Source organism: Dunckerocampus dactyliophorus, chromosome 9, assembly GCF_027744805.1.
Source record: "Dunckerocampus dactyliophorus isolate RoL2022-P2 chromosome 9, RoL_Ddac_1.1, whole genome shotgun sequence".
Taxonomy (NCBI): Eukaryota; Metazoa; Chordata; class Actinopteri; order Syngnathiformes; family Syngnathidae; genus Dunckerocampus; species Dunckerocampus dactyliophorus.
The window spans coordinates 17,633,021-17,651,247 of NC_072827.1; the positions used below are offsets into that span (position 1 = coordinate 17,633,021).

At 42.8% G+C, this 18,227-nt stretch overlaps 1 protein-coding gene across 12 annotated transcripts in view; it reads right to left on the bottom strand.

Moving 5' to 3' along the window:
- The window catches only part of lrp1bb (low density lipoprotein receptor-related protein 1Bb), a 339,637-nt gene that overhangs the window by 187,380 nt on the left and 134,030 nt on the right, over positions 1 to 18,227 (bottom strand). For all 12 annotated transcript variants that reach the window (XM_054788302.1, XM_054788296.1, XM_054788300.1 and 9 more), the window contains 4 exons: positions 16,173 to 16,292; positions 14,155 to 14,283; positions 12,094 to 12,351; positions 7,980 to 8,142 (listed from right to left, as the gene is read on the bottom strand). In XM_054788302.1, the coding sequence (XP_054644277.1) occupies positions 7,980 to 8,142; positions 12,094 to 12,351; positions 14,155 to 14,283; positions 16,173 to 16,292 (670 nt within the window). The remainder of the gene's footprint in view (positions 1 to 7,979; positions 8,143 to 12,093; positions 12,352 to 14,154; positions 14,284 to 16,172; positions 16,293 to 18,227) is intronic.

Sequence of the window (18,227 nt, forward strand, 5' to 3'; positions counted from 1 at the left end):
TTGCGCAGTGAACAGTCACACAGGAGCTGCTGTCAGCCACAACTCACGGCAGTTACTGCCACTCTCCACACTGCTAACCATGCTAACACTCAGCAACTCTACAGTAGCTAGCTGACGTCACACACGTCACTTCCCAGGCGCTGCCCCTTAAAGGCGCATACAACGTCACAGATATTACACTACATATAACAGCTTGTAAATGCCTTATATTTGTATTTTTGTTCATTTAGCCATTTTTATGATTGAAAATGCTTAATTTGGAACAACAGTATGTACAATTTGCTAATATATGCATATGGTTTGACTAGTAAAAGGCAATATTCTACTACAAAACATTGTTCATTTATTAATTACTACATTTTTGAAAAAACGCAAGAGAGCGATGTTCGAACCGCGATGTGGCAAGGGACTGTAGTACAATATACTGACCTACATTGAATTGATTTTAGCTTCTTTAATTTACACATCGAAGTGGCCCCCACAACTTTCCGGTTTTCTGTATGGTATATCAAAATATTAATTAATTATTTGTTTATTGTAATTGACTGTTTTAGAATTGTATTAATTGGAGAATTACCTGCCTGTATATTGAAATTTCAATGTTATATATACATGAACAAGAACATAATTCATTTTCAAAAATAATGTAATAATAATAATAATGTATAATAAATATTGAATTATGTGAGAAAACCGTTGTTCTCTTTACGCACAAAAAACTTTCCGAAACCACAACCCAAATACCGAGGCACGGTCTGTACTGTGGGTTATCGGCACAGTTGCACCTCTAACCTAGAGAGAGAGCAGAGACCTAGCTGAGGAGTTGTCCACACAAGGACTGATATATATAAAATGCATATATTTCGATGGGTTCTGGCCTCTCGTCCACACACAAACGTAGTTTTTTGGCCTTAAATTTAGCTTTTGAAAAACTCCGGCTTCAGCGTGTTTATGGACGGGTAAAATTTTAGTTTTTTTGGTTATATTATGAGAAATGTGTGACATTTTGTCATGTTTTTAAACCTCGACTGACAACAGCACATTAAGTTAGTGACTTACGGGTGTTGGTTTCATTTCGTGCAGCGAACACGCATTTACACCCGTTTTCCTGGGCTCTGTGTAGGTGTTCACTGATTTGGAAGAAAGTACATGTTATTGTACATCTAATATCTCACTATATTGATGAACAGCAGCGTTGCAATGCATGACCAGGTCCGTTGTGGTTGCTTTTTCAGGCTTCTGATCGGCCAAAATGTGCATGACAGCCGGTGAATGTGTTTTTATGTGGGCAGACATTGTTTTAAAACTGTACATGTGTGGATGGAGATTTTTTTTTTTAACTTGGGGGAAATATGAGTTTTGAAAATGCATGTGTTTGTCTGGACATGGCCTATCAGGTCAGAGGAGGAAAATCATGCCCTTCAAACGCAGATAAAAAACTGTCAGTATCAGCAAGGAACACCGAACCCCAGGCAGTTGCATGGCCATGTAGCATACAAATGATCACTTTCTCGAATTACAAAAGGTGCTGAAGTTGTAGCTCAGAGAACGTCAACTAACGGCCCACTGGCCACGTCTGGCCTGCCAGAACTTTCCAAACAGGCCCAAGAATAAAATTACTGAATACCAAACCGAGCCCTGGGCTATTGTAGAAAATAAGTAAACACAATGAGAATAAAGGCTATCAAAATATAAATTTTTGCAAAATCGCAGGTACTGACACAGGCAGCACAAAATCTATTGTGATTGGATAACTCCATTCCATTCCATTCCATTTTCCTCCGCTTATCCGGGTCCGGGTCGCGGGGGCAGCAGTCTCAGTAGGGAAGCCCAGACTTCCCGGTCCCCGACCACCTCCTCCAGCTCCACCGGGAGGACACCAAGGCGTTCCCAGGCCAGCTGTGAGACATAATCCCTCCAGCGTGTCCTAGGTCTTCCCCGGGGCCTTCTCCCGGCTGGGCATGCCTGAAACACCTCACCAGGGAGGCGTCCGGGAGGCATCCGGACTAGATGCCCGAGCCACCTCAGCTGCCTTCTCTCGATGTGAAGGAGCAGCGGCTCTACTCTGAGCTCCTCCCAGATAACCGAGCTCCTCACCCTGTCTCTTAGGGTGAGTCCCGCTACCCTACGAAGAAAACTCATTTCAGCCGCTTGTATCCGCAATCTCGTTCTTTCGGTCATGACCCAAAGCTCATGACCATAGGTGAGGGTGGGAACATAGATCGAACGGTAAATTGAGAGCTTTGCCTTCCGACTCAGCTCTCTCTTCACCACGACGGTCCGGTACAGCGACCGCATTACTGCAGACGCTGCGCCGATCCGCCTATCGACCTCACGCTCCAACCTTCCCTCACTCGTGAACAAGACCCCGAGATACTTGAACTCCTCCACCTGGGGCAGGACCTCATTCCCAACCCGGAGGGAGCAATCCACCCTTTTCTGACTGAGAACCATGGCCTCGGATTTGGAGGTGCTGAGTCTCATCCCAGAAGCTTCACACTCAGATGCAAACCGTCCCAGTAAATGCTGCAGGTCACAGCCCGATGAGGCCATCAGGACCACATCGTCTGCAAATAGCAGAGATGAGATCCTAGTGCCCCCGAACTGGACTCCCTCGACACCTTGGCTGCGCCTAGAAATTCTGTCCATGAAAATTATGAACAGAATCGGTGACAAAGGGCAGCCTTGGCGGAGGCCAACGTTCACCGGAAACAGGCTTGACTTACTACTGGCAATGCGAACCAGGCTCCTGCTCCGGTTGTACAAGGACTGAATGGCACGTAGTAGCGCGCCACCAATCCCATACTCCCGGAGCACCCCCCACTGGACACCGCGAGGGACATGGTCGAATGCCTTTTCCAGGTCCACAAAGTACATGTAGACCGGTTGGGCAAACTCCCAAGTACCCTCCAGGACCCTTGCAAGGGTGTAGAGCTGGTCCAGTGTTCCGCGACCAGGACGAAAACCACCTTGCACCTCCTGTAGCCGAGGTTCGATTAACGGTCGTACCCTTCTCTCCAGCACCCTGGAATAGACTTTCCCAGGGAGGCTGAGGAGTGTGATCCCCCTATAGTTGGAACACACCCTCCGGTCACCCTTCTTGAAAAGGGGGACCACCACCCCAGTCTGCCAATCCAGAGGTACTGTTCCCGACTTCCACGCAATGTTGAAGAGACGTGTCAGCCAAGACAGTCCCGCAACATCCAAAGCCTTGAGGAATTCAGGGCGAAACTCGTCTACCCCCGGAGCTTTGCCACTGGGGAGCATTTTGACTACCCCAGATACCTCAGCCATGGTGATGGAACTGTCCGCATTCGTATCCTCAGTCTCTGCTTCCTCTATGGAAGGTATGTCAGTGGGATTGAGAAGGGCCTCAAAGTATTCCTTCCACCGCCCAACCATATCCTCAGTCGAGGTCAGCAGGCTCCCGTCCCCACTGTAAACAGTGTGGACCGGGCACTGCTTCCCCTTTCTGAGGCGCCGGACGGTTTGCCAGAACCTCTTCGAGGCCGACCGAAAGTCGTGTTCCATGGCCTCACCGAACTCCTCCCACACCCGAGTTTTTGCCTCGACCACCGCCGAAGCCGCGTGCCGCTTGGCCTGCCGGTACCCGTCAGCTGCTTCAGGAGTCCCACAAGCCATCCATGCTCGATAGGACTCCTTCTTCAGCTTGACGGCAGCCCTGACCTCTGGTGTCCACCATCGGGTTCGGGGCTTGCCGCCACGACTGGCACCGACCACCTTGCGGCCGCAGCTCCGATCGGCTGCCTCAGCAATGGAGGCACGGAATAGAGCCCATTCGGACTCGATATCCTCGTCCTCCCACGGGATGCAGGAGAAGCTCTGCCGGAGGTGAGAGCTGAAGACTCGACGAACAGGAGACTCTGCCAAACGTTCCCAGCACACCTTCACTACACGTTTGGGTCTCCCGGGTCGGTCCGGCATCCTCCCCCGCCATCTAATCCAACTCATCACCAGGTGGTGATCAGTTGACAGCTCAGCCCCTCTCTTTACCCGTGTGTCCAAAATATGCGGACGCAGGTCTGATGATACGACTACAAAGTCGATCATAGACCTGCGGCCTAGGGTGTCCTGGTGCCATGTGTACTTATGGACATCCTTATGCTAGAACATGGTGTTTGTGATGGACAAACTGTGGTTCGCACAGAAGTCCAACAACATCACACCGCACGGGTTCAGATCGGGGAGGCCGTTCCTCCCAATCACGCCCCTCCAGGTCACACTGTCATTGCCCACATGGGCGTTGAAGTCTCCCAGCAAAACGACAGAGTCACCAGTTGGGGTGCTCTCCAGCACCCCTCTGATGGACTCCAGGAAGGCTGGGTACTCTGAACTGCCGTTTGGCGCGTACGCACAAACGACAGTCAGGACCCTTTCCCCAACCCGAAAGCGTAGGGAAATGACCCTCTCGTTTACCGGGGATGACTCCAACACAGAGGCACTGAGCCGGGGGGCTATTAATAAGCCCACACCAGCTCGCCGCCTCTCCCCTGCAGCAACTCCAGAGTAGAACAAGGTCCAGCCCCTCTCGAGGAGTTTGGATCCAGAACCCAAACTGTGGGTCGAGGTGAGTCCGGCTATATCTAGTCGGAATGTCTCAACCTCTCTCACAAGTTCGGGCTCCTTCCCCGCCAGAGAAGTGACGTTCCATGTCCCAAGAACCAGATTTGGCCACCGAAGACCAGGTCGCCTAGGTGCCCGCCCTCGACTGCCACCCAAAACGCAATGCACCGGACCCTTATGCTTGCCCCCGCAGGTGGTGGGTCTACGGGGGGGAGATCCCGTGTGGCTTCTTCGGGCTGAGCCCGGCCGGATCCCACGGGTGAAAGCCCGACCACCAGACGCTCGCCTGCGAGCCTCTCCCCCAGGCCTGGCTCCAGGGTGAGGCCCCGGTATCCCACTTCCAGGCGAGGTGCGGCCTCTCCTCGTGTGTTTATTCATAGGGGTCTTCTGAATCACTCTTGGTCTGGCCCGTCACCCAGGACCTGTTTGCCTTGGGAGACCCTACCAGGGGCATATAGCCCCAGACAACATAGCTCCTAGGATCACTCGGGCACACAAACCCCTCCACCACGGTAAGGTCCTATAACGGCCCCCCGTCCTATAACCTCACTTTTGCCGTATTTTACAATACGATTTGGCCCTCACAGTATCTGCCAAGAAAAATTTAGACCCTTAGACATATAATTGCTGGACTCCTTAAAAGTAAAACATTTGATAAAATAGAGGTCGTCCTTTTCCACTTTGCGGTTCAAATTTCGCAACTTCACTCTATTACGTTTTTTCAAGAATATATCATTAAATAAATTAATAAATCCTGCTGTTTCATGGTTTAATGTGTCAAAACATAGACGAATTTACGCAAACGTTATGCAGTTTTTGCCTAAATTACGCATTTTCAAGCATGACAATGGTGAAACTAAAATACAAATATAAGGCAGCGATATTTGTCATTTTAACACGTATTGGCATCTGCTCTTTTTAAAAAAAAAATATTCGACGGCCAGAGTTTAAAAGCGGAACTAATGCAACGTAACGTTCTACATACCTACATGGGTAAATTAAAGTGGCGCACCCAAACACTGCAGCCGGCATATCTCCTGTTGCATAACTCTGAGGTACTTATCTTTGTGAACCAAGGATGGTATAGTGTCCTTTTGTGCCCCAGTGATGCAAATGGGAGTATGAAAACATATCGACCTAACTCATTAACAACTACTGGAAAATAAACTCATATGTAAATGAAAGAGTGGAGACTTACCACTTCAGAGCTAGCAAGTAGCGTAACAAGCTAACAGCATGTACGCCAATGCAGTAATTCTACACTTCTACACACGGAGTGGGCGGGGCATAAACCGAAAGTGGGTGGGGCTTAAATAGGCACATTATTTTAAGTCTAAAATTGACATGGATTGATCAGAAGTTGCTATATTTATTGTTTATTATTCAGCTATATGTGTACTGTGTATGTGGGTAAGTGATCTGTAAGACTATTATGTAATTCTTTAATGGTCTGTGTAACGTTGGTGATTCATGCAAACATCCACTGATGGCAAACAGGGAAATAATCGATCAGCCTTGTTCACTGTAGTTTTTTTCAAAAGCACCTTGTTCAGTACTCCAAGCAAAGTTTTCCAACTGACTTTCAATCACCAGCCAAATTAGAAGCAAGCGGACAGTAAAAAAAAAAACAATAAAAAAAACACCGGCAGTCAGCTCAGTCTTGTCAAATGCACTGCGTACGTAACGAAACAAGTTTACCAAGTAACTTTAGATACGAGCTGAGGAAAACCTAAAAAAAATCGTCGGGAGTGAAGGCAGTGACCAACGCAACACAAAAGCTTTTTTCATCGTTGTCCTATTTTGTCAAATGCACCTCATATGTAACAAAACAAGGCTTGGCTCCTCTCTCTGGCTGTAGCGAGTCTGTCTAAGGAGGGGCAGTCTGTGTGTGACTGGCCAATCACAGACCGTGTAGAGTGAATACAAGTAGTTACCCAACGAGGATTTCCCTTCATCACGATTACGGATAATGACAAGCTATACTCGTTTCATGTTGTTAGTCGGCAAAAAGGCATTATCCGTAACGGATATTCGTCTAAAAGGAGTATCTGGCTCATCCCTAATATACTGTATAAATAAATAAATATATATCGTCATACTACTATACATACACACTACACACATACATAGTACTTTGATGAATTGTACTGCATGGAATAAGCAAAATAATTGGATTTAAAGTAAGTTAAAAGTTGGAAGTGTAGTATTCAAAATTTTGTCACCAATATTTTCACTTTTACTGCAAATGAATATGGGCTGCAAATATCAGTAGTCCTTGACTACTACTTTTTAGTAGTCCTCCTTGACTACTAAAAATCGGTATCGGTATCAGCCCTGAAAAAAAAACATATTTTGGCCGATCTCTACTTGCGGCACGCTTAGCTGTAAGAGGCAAAACCCCTGACACACTATCACACTCTTAATATGTGACAGTATATTAAGATGAATGGACTTCCTTTAAAACTCAATACATTAAGAACAGTGTACTCATGAGTGATGGCCATGCTTTAAATTAGCTCTTGACCATAAGGAGTGTTGAGTTGCTGAGGCAATTCCTTCAGTTCCAGCCACATAATACAATCCCTCGCAATATCGCGGTTTGATGATCACTCCCTCGATGTATCGTGGTATTTCAGAAATGAATTAATTAATGAATGACAGCTGTTTCGTGGTAGACTTTGGTCTATTCATGAAAATATATTGAAATACAAGTGATATGGAGTATTCTGGTCACCTAGGTGGCAGTAATGACAAAATACATTGAGGAAGCACGCAAAAATCTTCCGAGCAGTTGTTCTCACAAAGTCTTAAAAACATTGTCCCAGTTTGTCAAGTTCTCAGACGTGGGCTTACTTATGTTGGCTCTGAAGGCTGTCTTTTCGCCGAGTGTGATGACACCGCTGACAAAAGTTACCTCTGTGCTCACTGCAATGCATTTTGCAATACAGTGACAGGTATGCCGGGTTTGAAGTGCTTCAATTCTGTAACAATCTCGTTCATGTGGCTTACATGTAAGGACAAAATATTCATGCCCAGCTGCTCAATTCTTTTTCTTCTCAAATGGTAAAACCTTCTGCAGAATTTCTGAAAGATGTGGGGTGACAACTGTGAATGCAAATGAATGTCTAGACAGCAGAAGCATTACCAGCAATCCACCAAATTGCACTGCTCATTGTGAAACAGACTGAGCGGTAGGACAGAGAACAATTTAAATTCCTTCATTGTAACTCGCTCACATTCTTCTAGACAAGTCAGTAGTTCTACATAGTGATTATAGTCTTCTTCTATGACTTCTATTTCCTTCCAAAAAAAACCCCCAAAAACCATGTGTGATGATAAATGAGCCATTTGGGGCTTTCAGAGATGCTTTATTACACAAACATAGGAACACTCACCCCATGAGAGGATCCAAAGCTATTCCTTTCGGATTATGCAGGTCTAGCTGCAGGAGAGTCACACAAGTGTTGCCACTCTGGTCACACACAAATATCTTGTCTCTGACCCGGTCAACAAAATAGAAGTTGCCAGTCAGCCAGTCAATAGCCATGTGCTCAGCATCTGCAATCAGAACAAATTAGCTGTAATAATATCATACTGTATCATAAATGGTGTATTTTGTATTTATTATACTGATCATAATTCCTCAAGAGGTGATGTATTTGACACATTCGCCGAACCTGCTGACTACAGACAAGGGAGTCAAAATTTAAAATTGAGGTGCGCTCAAAACTTGCTTACTTTTGCAGTGTTCAATCACTGGCCACATCACAAAAAAAAAACTAAACATGTAAAATGATAACTGTGCAATGTTAAGTTCATCAAAAATAAAAACCTTGTCAGTGAGAACAATCGTGATGATTGGACACCACATGATATATCAAAACATAATTAACTTAACGTATTTACGAGGCGTAATTTGGCCCCATAATTATAGCCTAGCTTCTTGCTTTGCAGCTGGTGTGTTAGAAGCAAAACAAAAGGCGTTCAAGGCGCTTCCCAAGGTAATTAACGCGTGTAATGGCGGTGGACACTAAAGGTCGTGATTGTTATCGGATTTCCAAAGTTCGAGTGCTTTGTCATATTTTTTTGGGAAACTGTGTGCGTTTTTTTGCAATCAGCACCACAATAACGACTTCCATTGCACACCGTTCTACAGGACGCAATTATAGTTAATAACAGAGCCACTCAATAAAACCATGATTTTCATGTCAGTTTTTTGTGTCCTTTTTTCCCCCAAGATCCAGGATTAAACAGTTAAGAAAAGAGCAAATGTTATCCAATATGTTATCACATTACCTCAATAATGTAACAGTTACAACCATGGAATTTCCATTTCATTTACAACTAACAATTTTAAAATATACATACAATGGAGGAACATTTTAAGCTCTCTGCAAGTTCACAAAATGTGTAATATACTTTATTGTGTTGCACACCACACAGAACCAGCACACACACATGCAGACTGCAGGGGTGCACTAACGGTGACTGCCCCCGGAGCTGAAGGGCACCTCCACGGTCCTCTCCAACTACTAGTTTCGTCCATGGCGGGACACTAACCAGGACTCACACCGGGACCCTCCAGTTCTGAAGCCCAAGTGCTTGTGGACTGAGCTAGTGCCGCCCCCTTAATATAGTTATTAGACTTGCCACTTGACTGCCACTCATGACAACAAGAAGTGTAGCATCATTGAATGACACTAAAACATCCCCTTTCAGACATAATGCCTTATGCCGGTGCATTACTGCATGCAGAATGTGCTTTTAGAGACCAGAATTAGAGTGGTTGCGCTCTAAGTGCGGATGGTTGCACAGCTTTCCTCAATAAAATTATCGAGATGTGGATGATGGGTGGCATTGTTGCTTAAGATTACTTTCAATACAACTGCTTTTCTCACATTCCATTTTACTATAAAACACGTTATTACAATGCAAATGAGGACATACGGCCCCCATTTGGAAATGTTATTTTTAATAACAGTGGACATGTTAAACTCTTGGCTCTTCGGTTCATTTAAAAGGAAATCAAAAAGCTAAGCATTACTACTGGATTTACCAATAATTAGTCAAATAAAGTGCTGGTTTGGTATGATTATTAAATCTGTAGTATAACTTTTCTGAGCAACCCTAAAAATTAAACTATATTTTTAAAAAATAGCTTAATTTATCATTAACACCTTAACATAGATGGTGATGTTTCAGAAGAAACAATGCCTATAGTTAAAAGAACATGGCTGTGGTGGTCTACCTTTGATGGAGATCCTCTAGGTAAGTTTAGTAACTGTCATTCGAGAAACAATACGTCTGCTGTAATCACGTTTGTTTTGGGGTTTTTTTTCAAATGATTGAATATTTCCTGTGAGAGATACAACACGTTTTTTGTGACATTGTTAATTATTCCTCAGAAAAGGAGCAGTAAATGTAGGATCCAAGGATCGGTAGCTTTATGTGAAACTGCTGTATGTCACCAGCTCAAGAATGCATTTTTTTTAACCAAAAAATATAAGAACATGACCACCGGCTAGCATAAAGGTGCCAAAGAAAAAAGAAAAAAGAAACAAATGTCAAATAAATGTCTACATTTTTCACAATTATGATTTAGACTGCATAAAAATTGGGGTCAATTCTTGTTCGGACCAAATAAGTTAACTGATCATCCACAGCTGGCAGGTATTCACGTACATGTCTGCAGTGTCCACACACACAAAAGCAGTCTCTGAAAGTCAATCAATAATTTACAGACATGATACATTCAATGATAGCTAACGTTAGTGAATAAACTTAGCCAAATCACTATTATCAGCTGACAACAAATATAACAAGTGCACGTGTCACACGAGGTGTATAGTTTACGCACTTAAAGCAGGAGGAGCTTGCAGTATGCTCGAAAGTCAGCGCCCTCTAGGCAGCCGCTCTGCGTGACATAAAGCAGTTTTAAATTCTGGGGAGTAGCAGCAAAAATTGCACCCTCTCTGGAAGGAGTGACCTCATCATCTTGTTGGCAGAGTCTTATTGGATCCCCACTCGGAACACAGGGGGGCCCTTTGAATGAATGAAGAATTGGATCTGTCATGCTTTCTGTAATGTGCTAGACATGATGAATGTGTGCGCTCCCTACGCTTCCCCTTTGTTTCCCAAAGAAGTCGATGCTCTTGTATTTCATAGTTTTGTTGTTATTAGCTCATCGTACAATTAAATAACCTTTTCGTATTACCATATTTCCTATTTATTCCACATTCAATAGACAGTCAATACAAAAATACACTGGTATTTATGTATGAAAATGACCAAGGTTAATTTTGATAATCTTGTAACAAAAACACTAAATTGTTCCTTTAAATCAATAGTATATGATATGTGACTGACATCAACTATACCTGTTGCAGGCGGTGGATTTCGTACCTGAACAGGGGCCCAATCTACCTTGTAATGCCACTACTATAACGGCACAATTATACAAAACATCAATAAGGGTGGCAGTGGCTCTGGAAGTAGAGCAGGCCGTCCAGATAAAACAATATAATGGCATTACAGAATTGCGAAAGAATACCGTAATTTGGACAGATTGAGCGCACCGGAACATAAGCCACTCCCACTAAATTTAAAGAGAAAAAAAGATTTGTACATATACAAAGATTTGTACATGTACAGGCTGCACCTGTGTCCACGGTTTAACCTTGGGTGTTTAGTACACAGAAAGATGTTACACAGAGGATTTTTTTAACATTAACTAAATAAATGTTTCTTTCCAAACAGTGTCGAACAGTTCGTGCAACAGGGCTGGTTAAACAGTAGCCTACCAGAAAAGTCACTATCAACGCCGTCTTCGTCCTCCCCCTTCCACACAAAAACCATTAATGTCATCTTCTTCAGTGTCATAACTGAACAGCCCCAAAATTCCCTGAGGCAAATCAGCCCCTGAGCCTGTGTGTCCTCCCCACCACGCGGCAGTCCAGCCCCCCGAAATCAGACTGCGACAGTGGACCTCCCGGCACTGCTCCAAGCTGCCAAGATAGCAGACCCGACCAACAGCCGCTAGATCGATCGCCTTCAACCTCCAACGATCTCTACGCGTTCTATATATAACAGAATCAACTAAGCTTTGTGATGTTCATGTGATGAGGTGTTCAAGCTCACTGCGTAACTCTTAGTGCGAGGCATCGGCTTTAAGACATCAACCAATCAGAGCACGGGAAAATGCTGACGTTACTGTACGCCTGCTAGTTAGCCCTGTGATGTGAATTTGAAAGCGGATTGGTTAAAGAAGCAGCTTCATTGCTAACAGTTCAGTGACATTGGGCCAGCACTCATAACTCTGAAGGCCCAGGGATGATTACATTGATACATATGCCAGCAGAAAAGGCCTTGCTAGCCCTGACTCGCAGCACGATACAGACACATCATCCAGGTATTTAGAAATGCATTCTGATCAGTCAAATAATAAGAAAACATTAATGAATTTCCAAAAGGAAAGAGTGTGTGTGTGTGTGATGTAATAGTCCTTCTCACTTTGCAAACTTTGCTGTGTTGTTATTTCCTTTTCCCGTGTGAGTCTTCGTAGATTCCGCATTTCAGCACAGCGCAGTGACCCAGAGGAGTCTTTGGATAAAACCCAGCAAACCCTTTCCTGGTCATGCTGGAAATCCAATGCCAGTGTTCCATTTGCACTCAGAGACCTCAGGGGCAGAAGACCTGTTCCATTTAGATGGGTGATGACAATACGATCAGATCCACCCATGAGAAGCACTGGATGCTTATCACCAGGATCTAGTGAGAGGGAAAGAAACATGCTTCAATGTCCTGTTGAAACTTCAAGAGGGGCTAAGCACAGTTGAGGGAAATTCACAGACAGACACATAATAAGAAAATGTAAACAAATGTACTTGTGCTACCCGGATAAACATAAATTAATAGTATACAAGTGGGGCAATTGGCATCAAATCAATAACTTGTTACAATTGGCATCAGGGATTAAACCAACATTGATGAATTGTTATGCATACATCTTTAGGACTTCACTTGATCTTTTTCATATAAGGCAGTATATTGTACTACTAAACCAATAATAGCAGAGTATTTCAATTATGCATTTTTACTTTCACTCTTTTTAGGACAGCAGTTATGTGGTAACCACAATGGTACACCCTTTTCATCTTTGCCTCTTGACCTGTGCCTGTTTCACCCTGAAAAAGTACCGTTCAGTTGAGTGTCAGCGTTGTGTGTCAAACAGTTGTTGGTGGTAGTTGGTTACAATTGTTGTGGTCCAAGGTGTGATTATCATCAAATAATATTCTGGAACTTTGACGACCCAACCTTGACCCAAGTTTGATCCAACCTCAGTATCCAATAAGCTTTAGCTCTGTATTATATATATATGATATATAGATAAGTAAGAACTACTGAGAAATATACTGTTGACCGCAATACAAAAAAGTTAAGTGGATATTCGTCATCGAGTGCATATAGTATCTTACTCTAGACTCACATTCTTTTTTACAAAGAACATATGCAAATTTTCAATAAATACATTTGTCTACAGCATGCAATTACCCCGCACTGCCATTTCCATAATATGGAGCAAGCAGGGGTGCATTACGAAAAGCAGAATGATTAACCATTAAGACGCTATAGAGCTGTGTGTTAAAAAAGAAACATAACACATTTTTCAATTCAGTCTGAACCAAATGAGAGACGAAAAGATCAAGATTAATTATTAAAAAAGCAAAATTGCACCGTGGAGTTTTTCCAATCGTACCATGAGGATTTTTTTATACCCTGCTGCTCTTCGTCTACTGGCCCCAGAGATCTCTATCTGCAAGTTATATTCATGAGCTTTCACAAGTAATGGTAACCCCATAGTTATCACCGCACTACTATCCCTCCATGCTAAATGAATATTAATGCACATGAGCATTGGGTTCAGTTAAGTTTATGGGTAATCATATTCAGTTTATTCCTGGTAGGACACCAGTCATATTGATTCAAAGCAGCAACAGGCAACAGCGGTGTTCTCTCCTGCCAGGTGAGCTGTGCCTCTAGCTATTTTCAACACATATGCCATTGAGACAACAAAATTAAAAAATGAATACAATAAATTACTGTTTTAGATAAGAGTGTGTGCATGTATATGCATACATGCACACACACACACACACACACATGAACTGGTTTATATATATATATATATATATATATATATATATACCACACCACCTAAGCACAAATGAGCGGCCAATAAACACAACCTGTATTTAGACTGTTTTAATTCTAAGTAGGCCTTTTTAATTCATTTGGGCATATTAGCTCCTAGAATCTGGCATTAACATAAATCAGGGTTACGCTGGGCATTGTCTAAGCATTAAACTCTGTAGACTGCTCCCACTTCTCATGTGCTCATTAATTTTATCATTATCCTGGCCTGACCACATCTACTTAATTCCCACATGGGTGATAGATGTAGTCACTGCCAAACCACATTTATCTTGCTCCAACAACCTGAGGAGCAGACGATATGTGAGAATAGCACTTCGATTGAACAAAACCGTCTTAATTAATAGAGAGGAAACATACCTTGTTTGGCTTTGCAAGATATCCTGTCATTTTGCAGGAGGTATCCTTCTGCACAGCTGCATCTGTATGACCCGTAGGTGTTTGTGCAGATTTGGCTACATGAGCCATACTGGGCACATTCATCATGATCTTACAGAAAAAAGAGAAGAGAGTCATTGGTAACTAATTCATGTCCTGAAAGATGACCCAAATACATAAAGTATACAGAATCAGGCATAAACACTTGTATGACCTTTTGTGGTACAACAGAGGTGAAAGAGTGTTACCAGAAGGTTCTGGGTAAGTCTTTGCATGAGTGTGTTTTCTCAAGACCCTCTGACTTTTTGACTCAGTCCAAAATCATGTGCAGTATACAGTCGTCCCTCGTTTATCACGGTTAATTGGTTCCAGACCCGACAGTGAATTTTTGCGAAGTTGGATTCAATATTAATACATTTGATATTTTTGTATTTAAAGCATAGAAAGCCTGTTCAAGACTTATAAATACAATTTCTACCATTCAGAGCACTGTAGACATGAAATAACACCCCATAGTCACCCTTGCACTCCTATTATTCTTTGTTTACAACACATTGCTCAACTGTAATGCGCAGGCTACAGGATCACTGCAGGGAAACAAGAGACGGCCGCCGCTTTAAACATAGCATGCTACCTCCAAATTGTTTATTCTAAACTTAAGAAAGGGTTTCAAACAGTGTGGGGAAAAAGGACAAAGTAAGAAGCCAATAACTTACCACTTCCTTGGAGGAAGAACTTTTTTTCACTATGTGATGTTGGACATGCCTTGGCTGACTCCATGCAGTGTGAAGGTAATCTAATCTAAGGTAATGTCTCATCACTGTAACATTACTGACGCCTAGTGACCAGAATCCTACATATAACTTGTCTTTCAATATTTTTGGACTAATAAGAGGCCATAGTCAACCACAAAACAATGTTAATTTATTAATTAATACATTTTCGAAAAACTGCGATACAGTGAGGGAGCGATGTTTGAACTGCGATGTAGCAAGGGACGACTGTATTTGAGCGTAAATGGTTGGCTGTCTTGATGTGTCAGTCTTGTGACTGACGGGTGACCATTTCAGGGTTTTTGATGGTGGTGAAAATGTTTTTCATACACTCAAGTTTTTGTATGATTCAGTTTTTGCCTCGGTTTTCGTACAGTACATACAGTAACAAACTAGTCTGTTTGCTCTGTACTGTATCGTTCTGTGAAATCGAATGGCCAAACAAAGCACCCTACGTGTTGCTGACTCACTCTCCATATCTTTTTATTGAGTGTGACTAATCAAGAAAGTGCCAAAGAAAGTTGGGAGTACAAACACTATAATAAATACTGTAAAGTGAGAAAGACAATTAAATTCAATCTTGTCAGAATGTATGGGAAGTCCTCATAAACCATAACATCCATCCATTTGTCATATATAATTATTTCACAATGTTTTCTGCATGTAAAGCTGTGATCATATAAAAAAAAAATATTTGTTAATATTTTTGGGTGTCTGGAACAGATTGATTGAATTTACATTATCTCCCAAAGGAAAAATTGCCTCATTGTTTTGTATATTTTGGTTTTCTTCTAACTTTCTGGAATGAATTAATAATGATAGCCAAGGTACTCCTGTACAGCATCACGTAACAGCTGTTCCTCGAGTATCACTGTTCAGTTGGAGGCCATGGTGTTGTTACAAGGTAAATCCAAGTGAGTCACAGCTCTAGAGGCAACTTTGGCATTAAAATACTGTGTCCTTTGGCAGAAACTTGGCTGGTGGTCCACTTTATGATGAGCAAACAAAGCCACAGTAAGATACACAGCTAAATTAGAGTGCTGTGTACTGGGTCTGTAATGTGTCATGAACAGAGGCCCCTTCCTACAGACAGATGGTCTCTTAAACCTTCCACCCCCTGCTATTTCACCTGAGGGAAAGTCTGATTGAGGGCAAAAGGGGAGACAGGTGTGGGCAAGAAGGAGGAAGAGGAAAGAAAGAGGAGGAAGCAGCTCTGCAGAATCTTACCTCGGCAGCTTTTGCCATCCTCGCCGACCTCAAAGCCGTCAGCACAGAAACAGAAGGTTCCGTTCCTCGTCATGACGCAGCCATAGCGACACCGGAGCTCATGGCAGGCTGATAGGAGTTCTGCAAGGGAAATAGGTTTGATTTTTCTTAGTTTTTCATGAGATTTTACTTGATTTATTTAGTTAACATAGTGACATCATCCTCAAGTAGCCATTCTTATCAGGTCACAAGCGAAAACAAAAACAAGCAAAACATTTTATAATTGAACCACTGGTACATACAGTAGGATACCTTCTTTAAAAGCTCGCCACATAGTTTTAATTAGGACTCTGTGAATGTTTTGTTCCGTCCTTGCAGAAACCAGGTGAACTCTGACCTAGCTACTGACTGCCAAAGACAGCATCATCATCATAAAACTGTAATTATTTGATAAACCATCACACTCTCTCAGAAATAAACAAATTGAGATCATTGGTGATAACCTGATAAGTGTCCAAAGTGCGGCACAGGGACCATTAGCAGCTCACGGCTGTTTTTTTTTTATTGGCCTGTGGCACATTCTAAAAATATAATTTAACAAGAAAACAAACAAAAAATCCGCAGAAATGTAAAAATCAGCAGTGATTTTACAAGAATAACTCAAAATATGAAGAAAAAAAAAAGTTGTAATCCAACAAGAAAAGTGGCCCTTTCCTTTAATTTTTCAGTATGTGGAAAAAGTCTGGACACCCCTGCTTCATATTAAAACCACAGCTTTAATAGCTTTGTTTTGAGGGTTGCTTGTAGTCTTTTAAGCGTGATGACTGCATGGAAACCTCTGACACTGTACCTCAAAGGTTGTAAATTTAATCATGGCAACACTGGCTCACCTACATTCATGGTCTGTATAACACGGGTACAAGCAGTATACAGAATGCATGGATGGGTGGGTGAATGGACCAGTATTAGTAGTGTAGCGGTGCATGCTGCTGCTCTTTGTGCAGTTGGTGTGGGTTTGATTTCCATCCAGTACCTCAACCCCAAGTCTTCCAGGGCATGCTCAGCCATGAGGAGGCCCCAGGGCAGACCTAGGACATGCTGGAAGCATTATGTCTCCCAGCTGGCCTGGGAACGCCTCGATGTCCCCCCGGTGGAACTGAAAGAGGTGGCCAGAGAGTCTGGACGTCCTTACTGAGAGTGCTGCTCATGCGACCCAGACCCAGATAAGCGAAAGAAAATGGATGGATATATGGATGGATAATTGCAGTACACAAATACAGAAAGCAGGCTTTCTTTCACAGTTACCACCACCTAAATTGCTAGATGCTTTATACCTTAAATTAACCAAGCAATGTTCTGTTTTGTGCAGGCTGCCAAATACTTATAGTAAGGAGCTGTAACTGATGCTGGTTCCCGCAAAGCTCCCAATTAGAATAGGCCTAGACTTTTGCTTTTTCTTCTGCTGTTGATTGATGACTTAACCTGTCTTCTTTTGGCATATTTGTTTTGTTAAGGGAACAGACTGCAAAAACACACAGGCCCCACTCAGCCAAAAGCTTCTTTTTGCTGACCCTGTGGATCCAACACAGCACCGTTGGGTTTGTTTTTAAACAAGCTAGGGAAAATAAAGCCTGAATGGTGGATACTTATCCATCGACTGCTTTTGTAATTCTCCACATCTTGTAAAACCAAAACACTGCAGTTCCTTAGAACAGTACCTGCAATAATAATTGTCAATTTTAGACATGCATTGCATGAACTGCACAGCTCAAATGAACATGAGGAAAATACATCAATCTAGCAGGTCTTCAGCAGAGGACTCTGCACAACCCATACAAACAGATGGTCCAGTGTGAATGTTAAGGGTGGCAATATTCATGTGCCATGATCAGGAGAAAACTTGTGTCTAGCAGTCAGGTTCTCCCATCTGGACCAATTATGACTTCCTGTCACAATTGCTAGAGTTCTCCCAAACACCTTTTGTAGTTAAGGTATGTTATTGATGAAGAACCTGACAGGGATGCAATAAATGAGATACATCGATTGGCCAGCTCAAAAGACCTTTTAATAATTGGC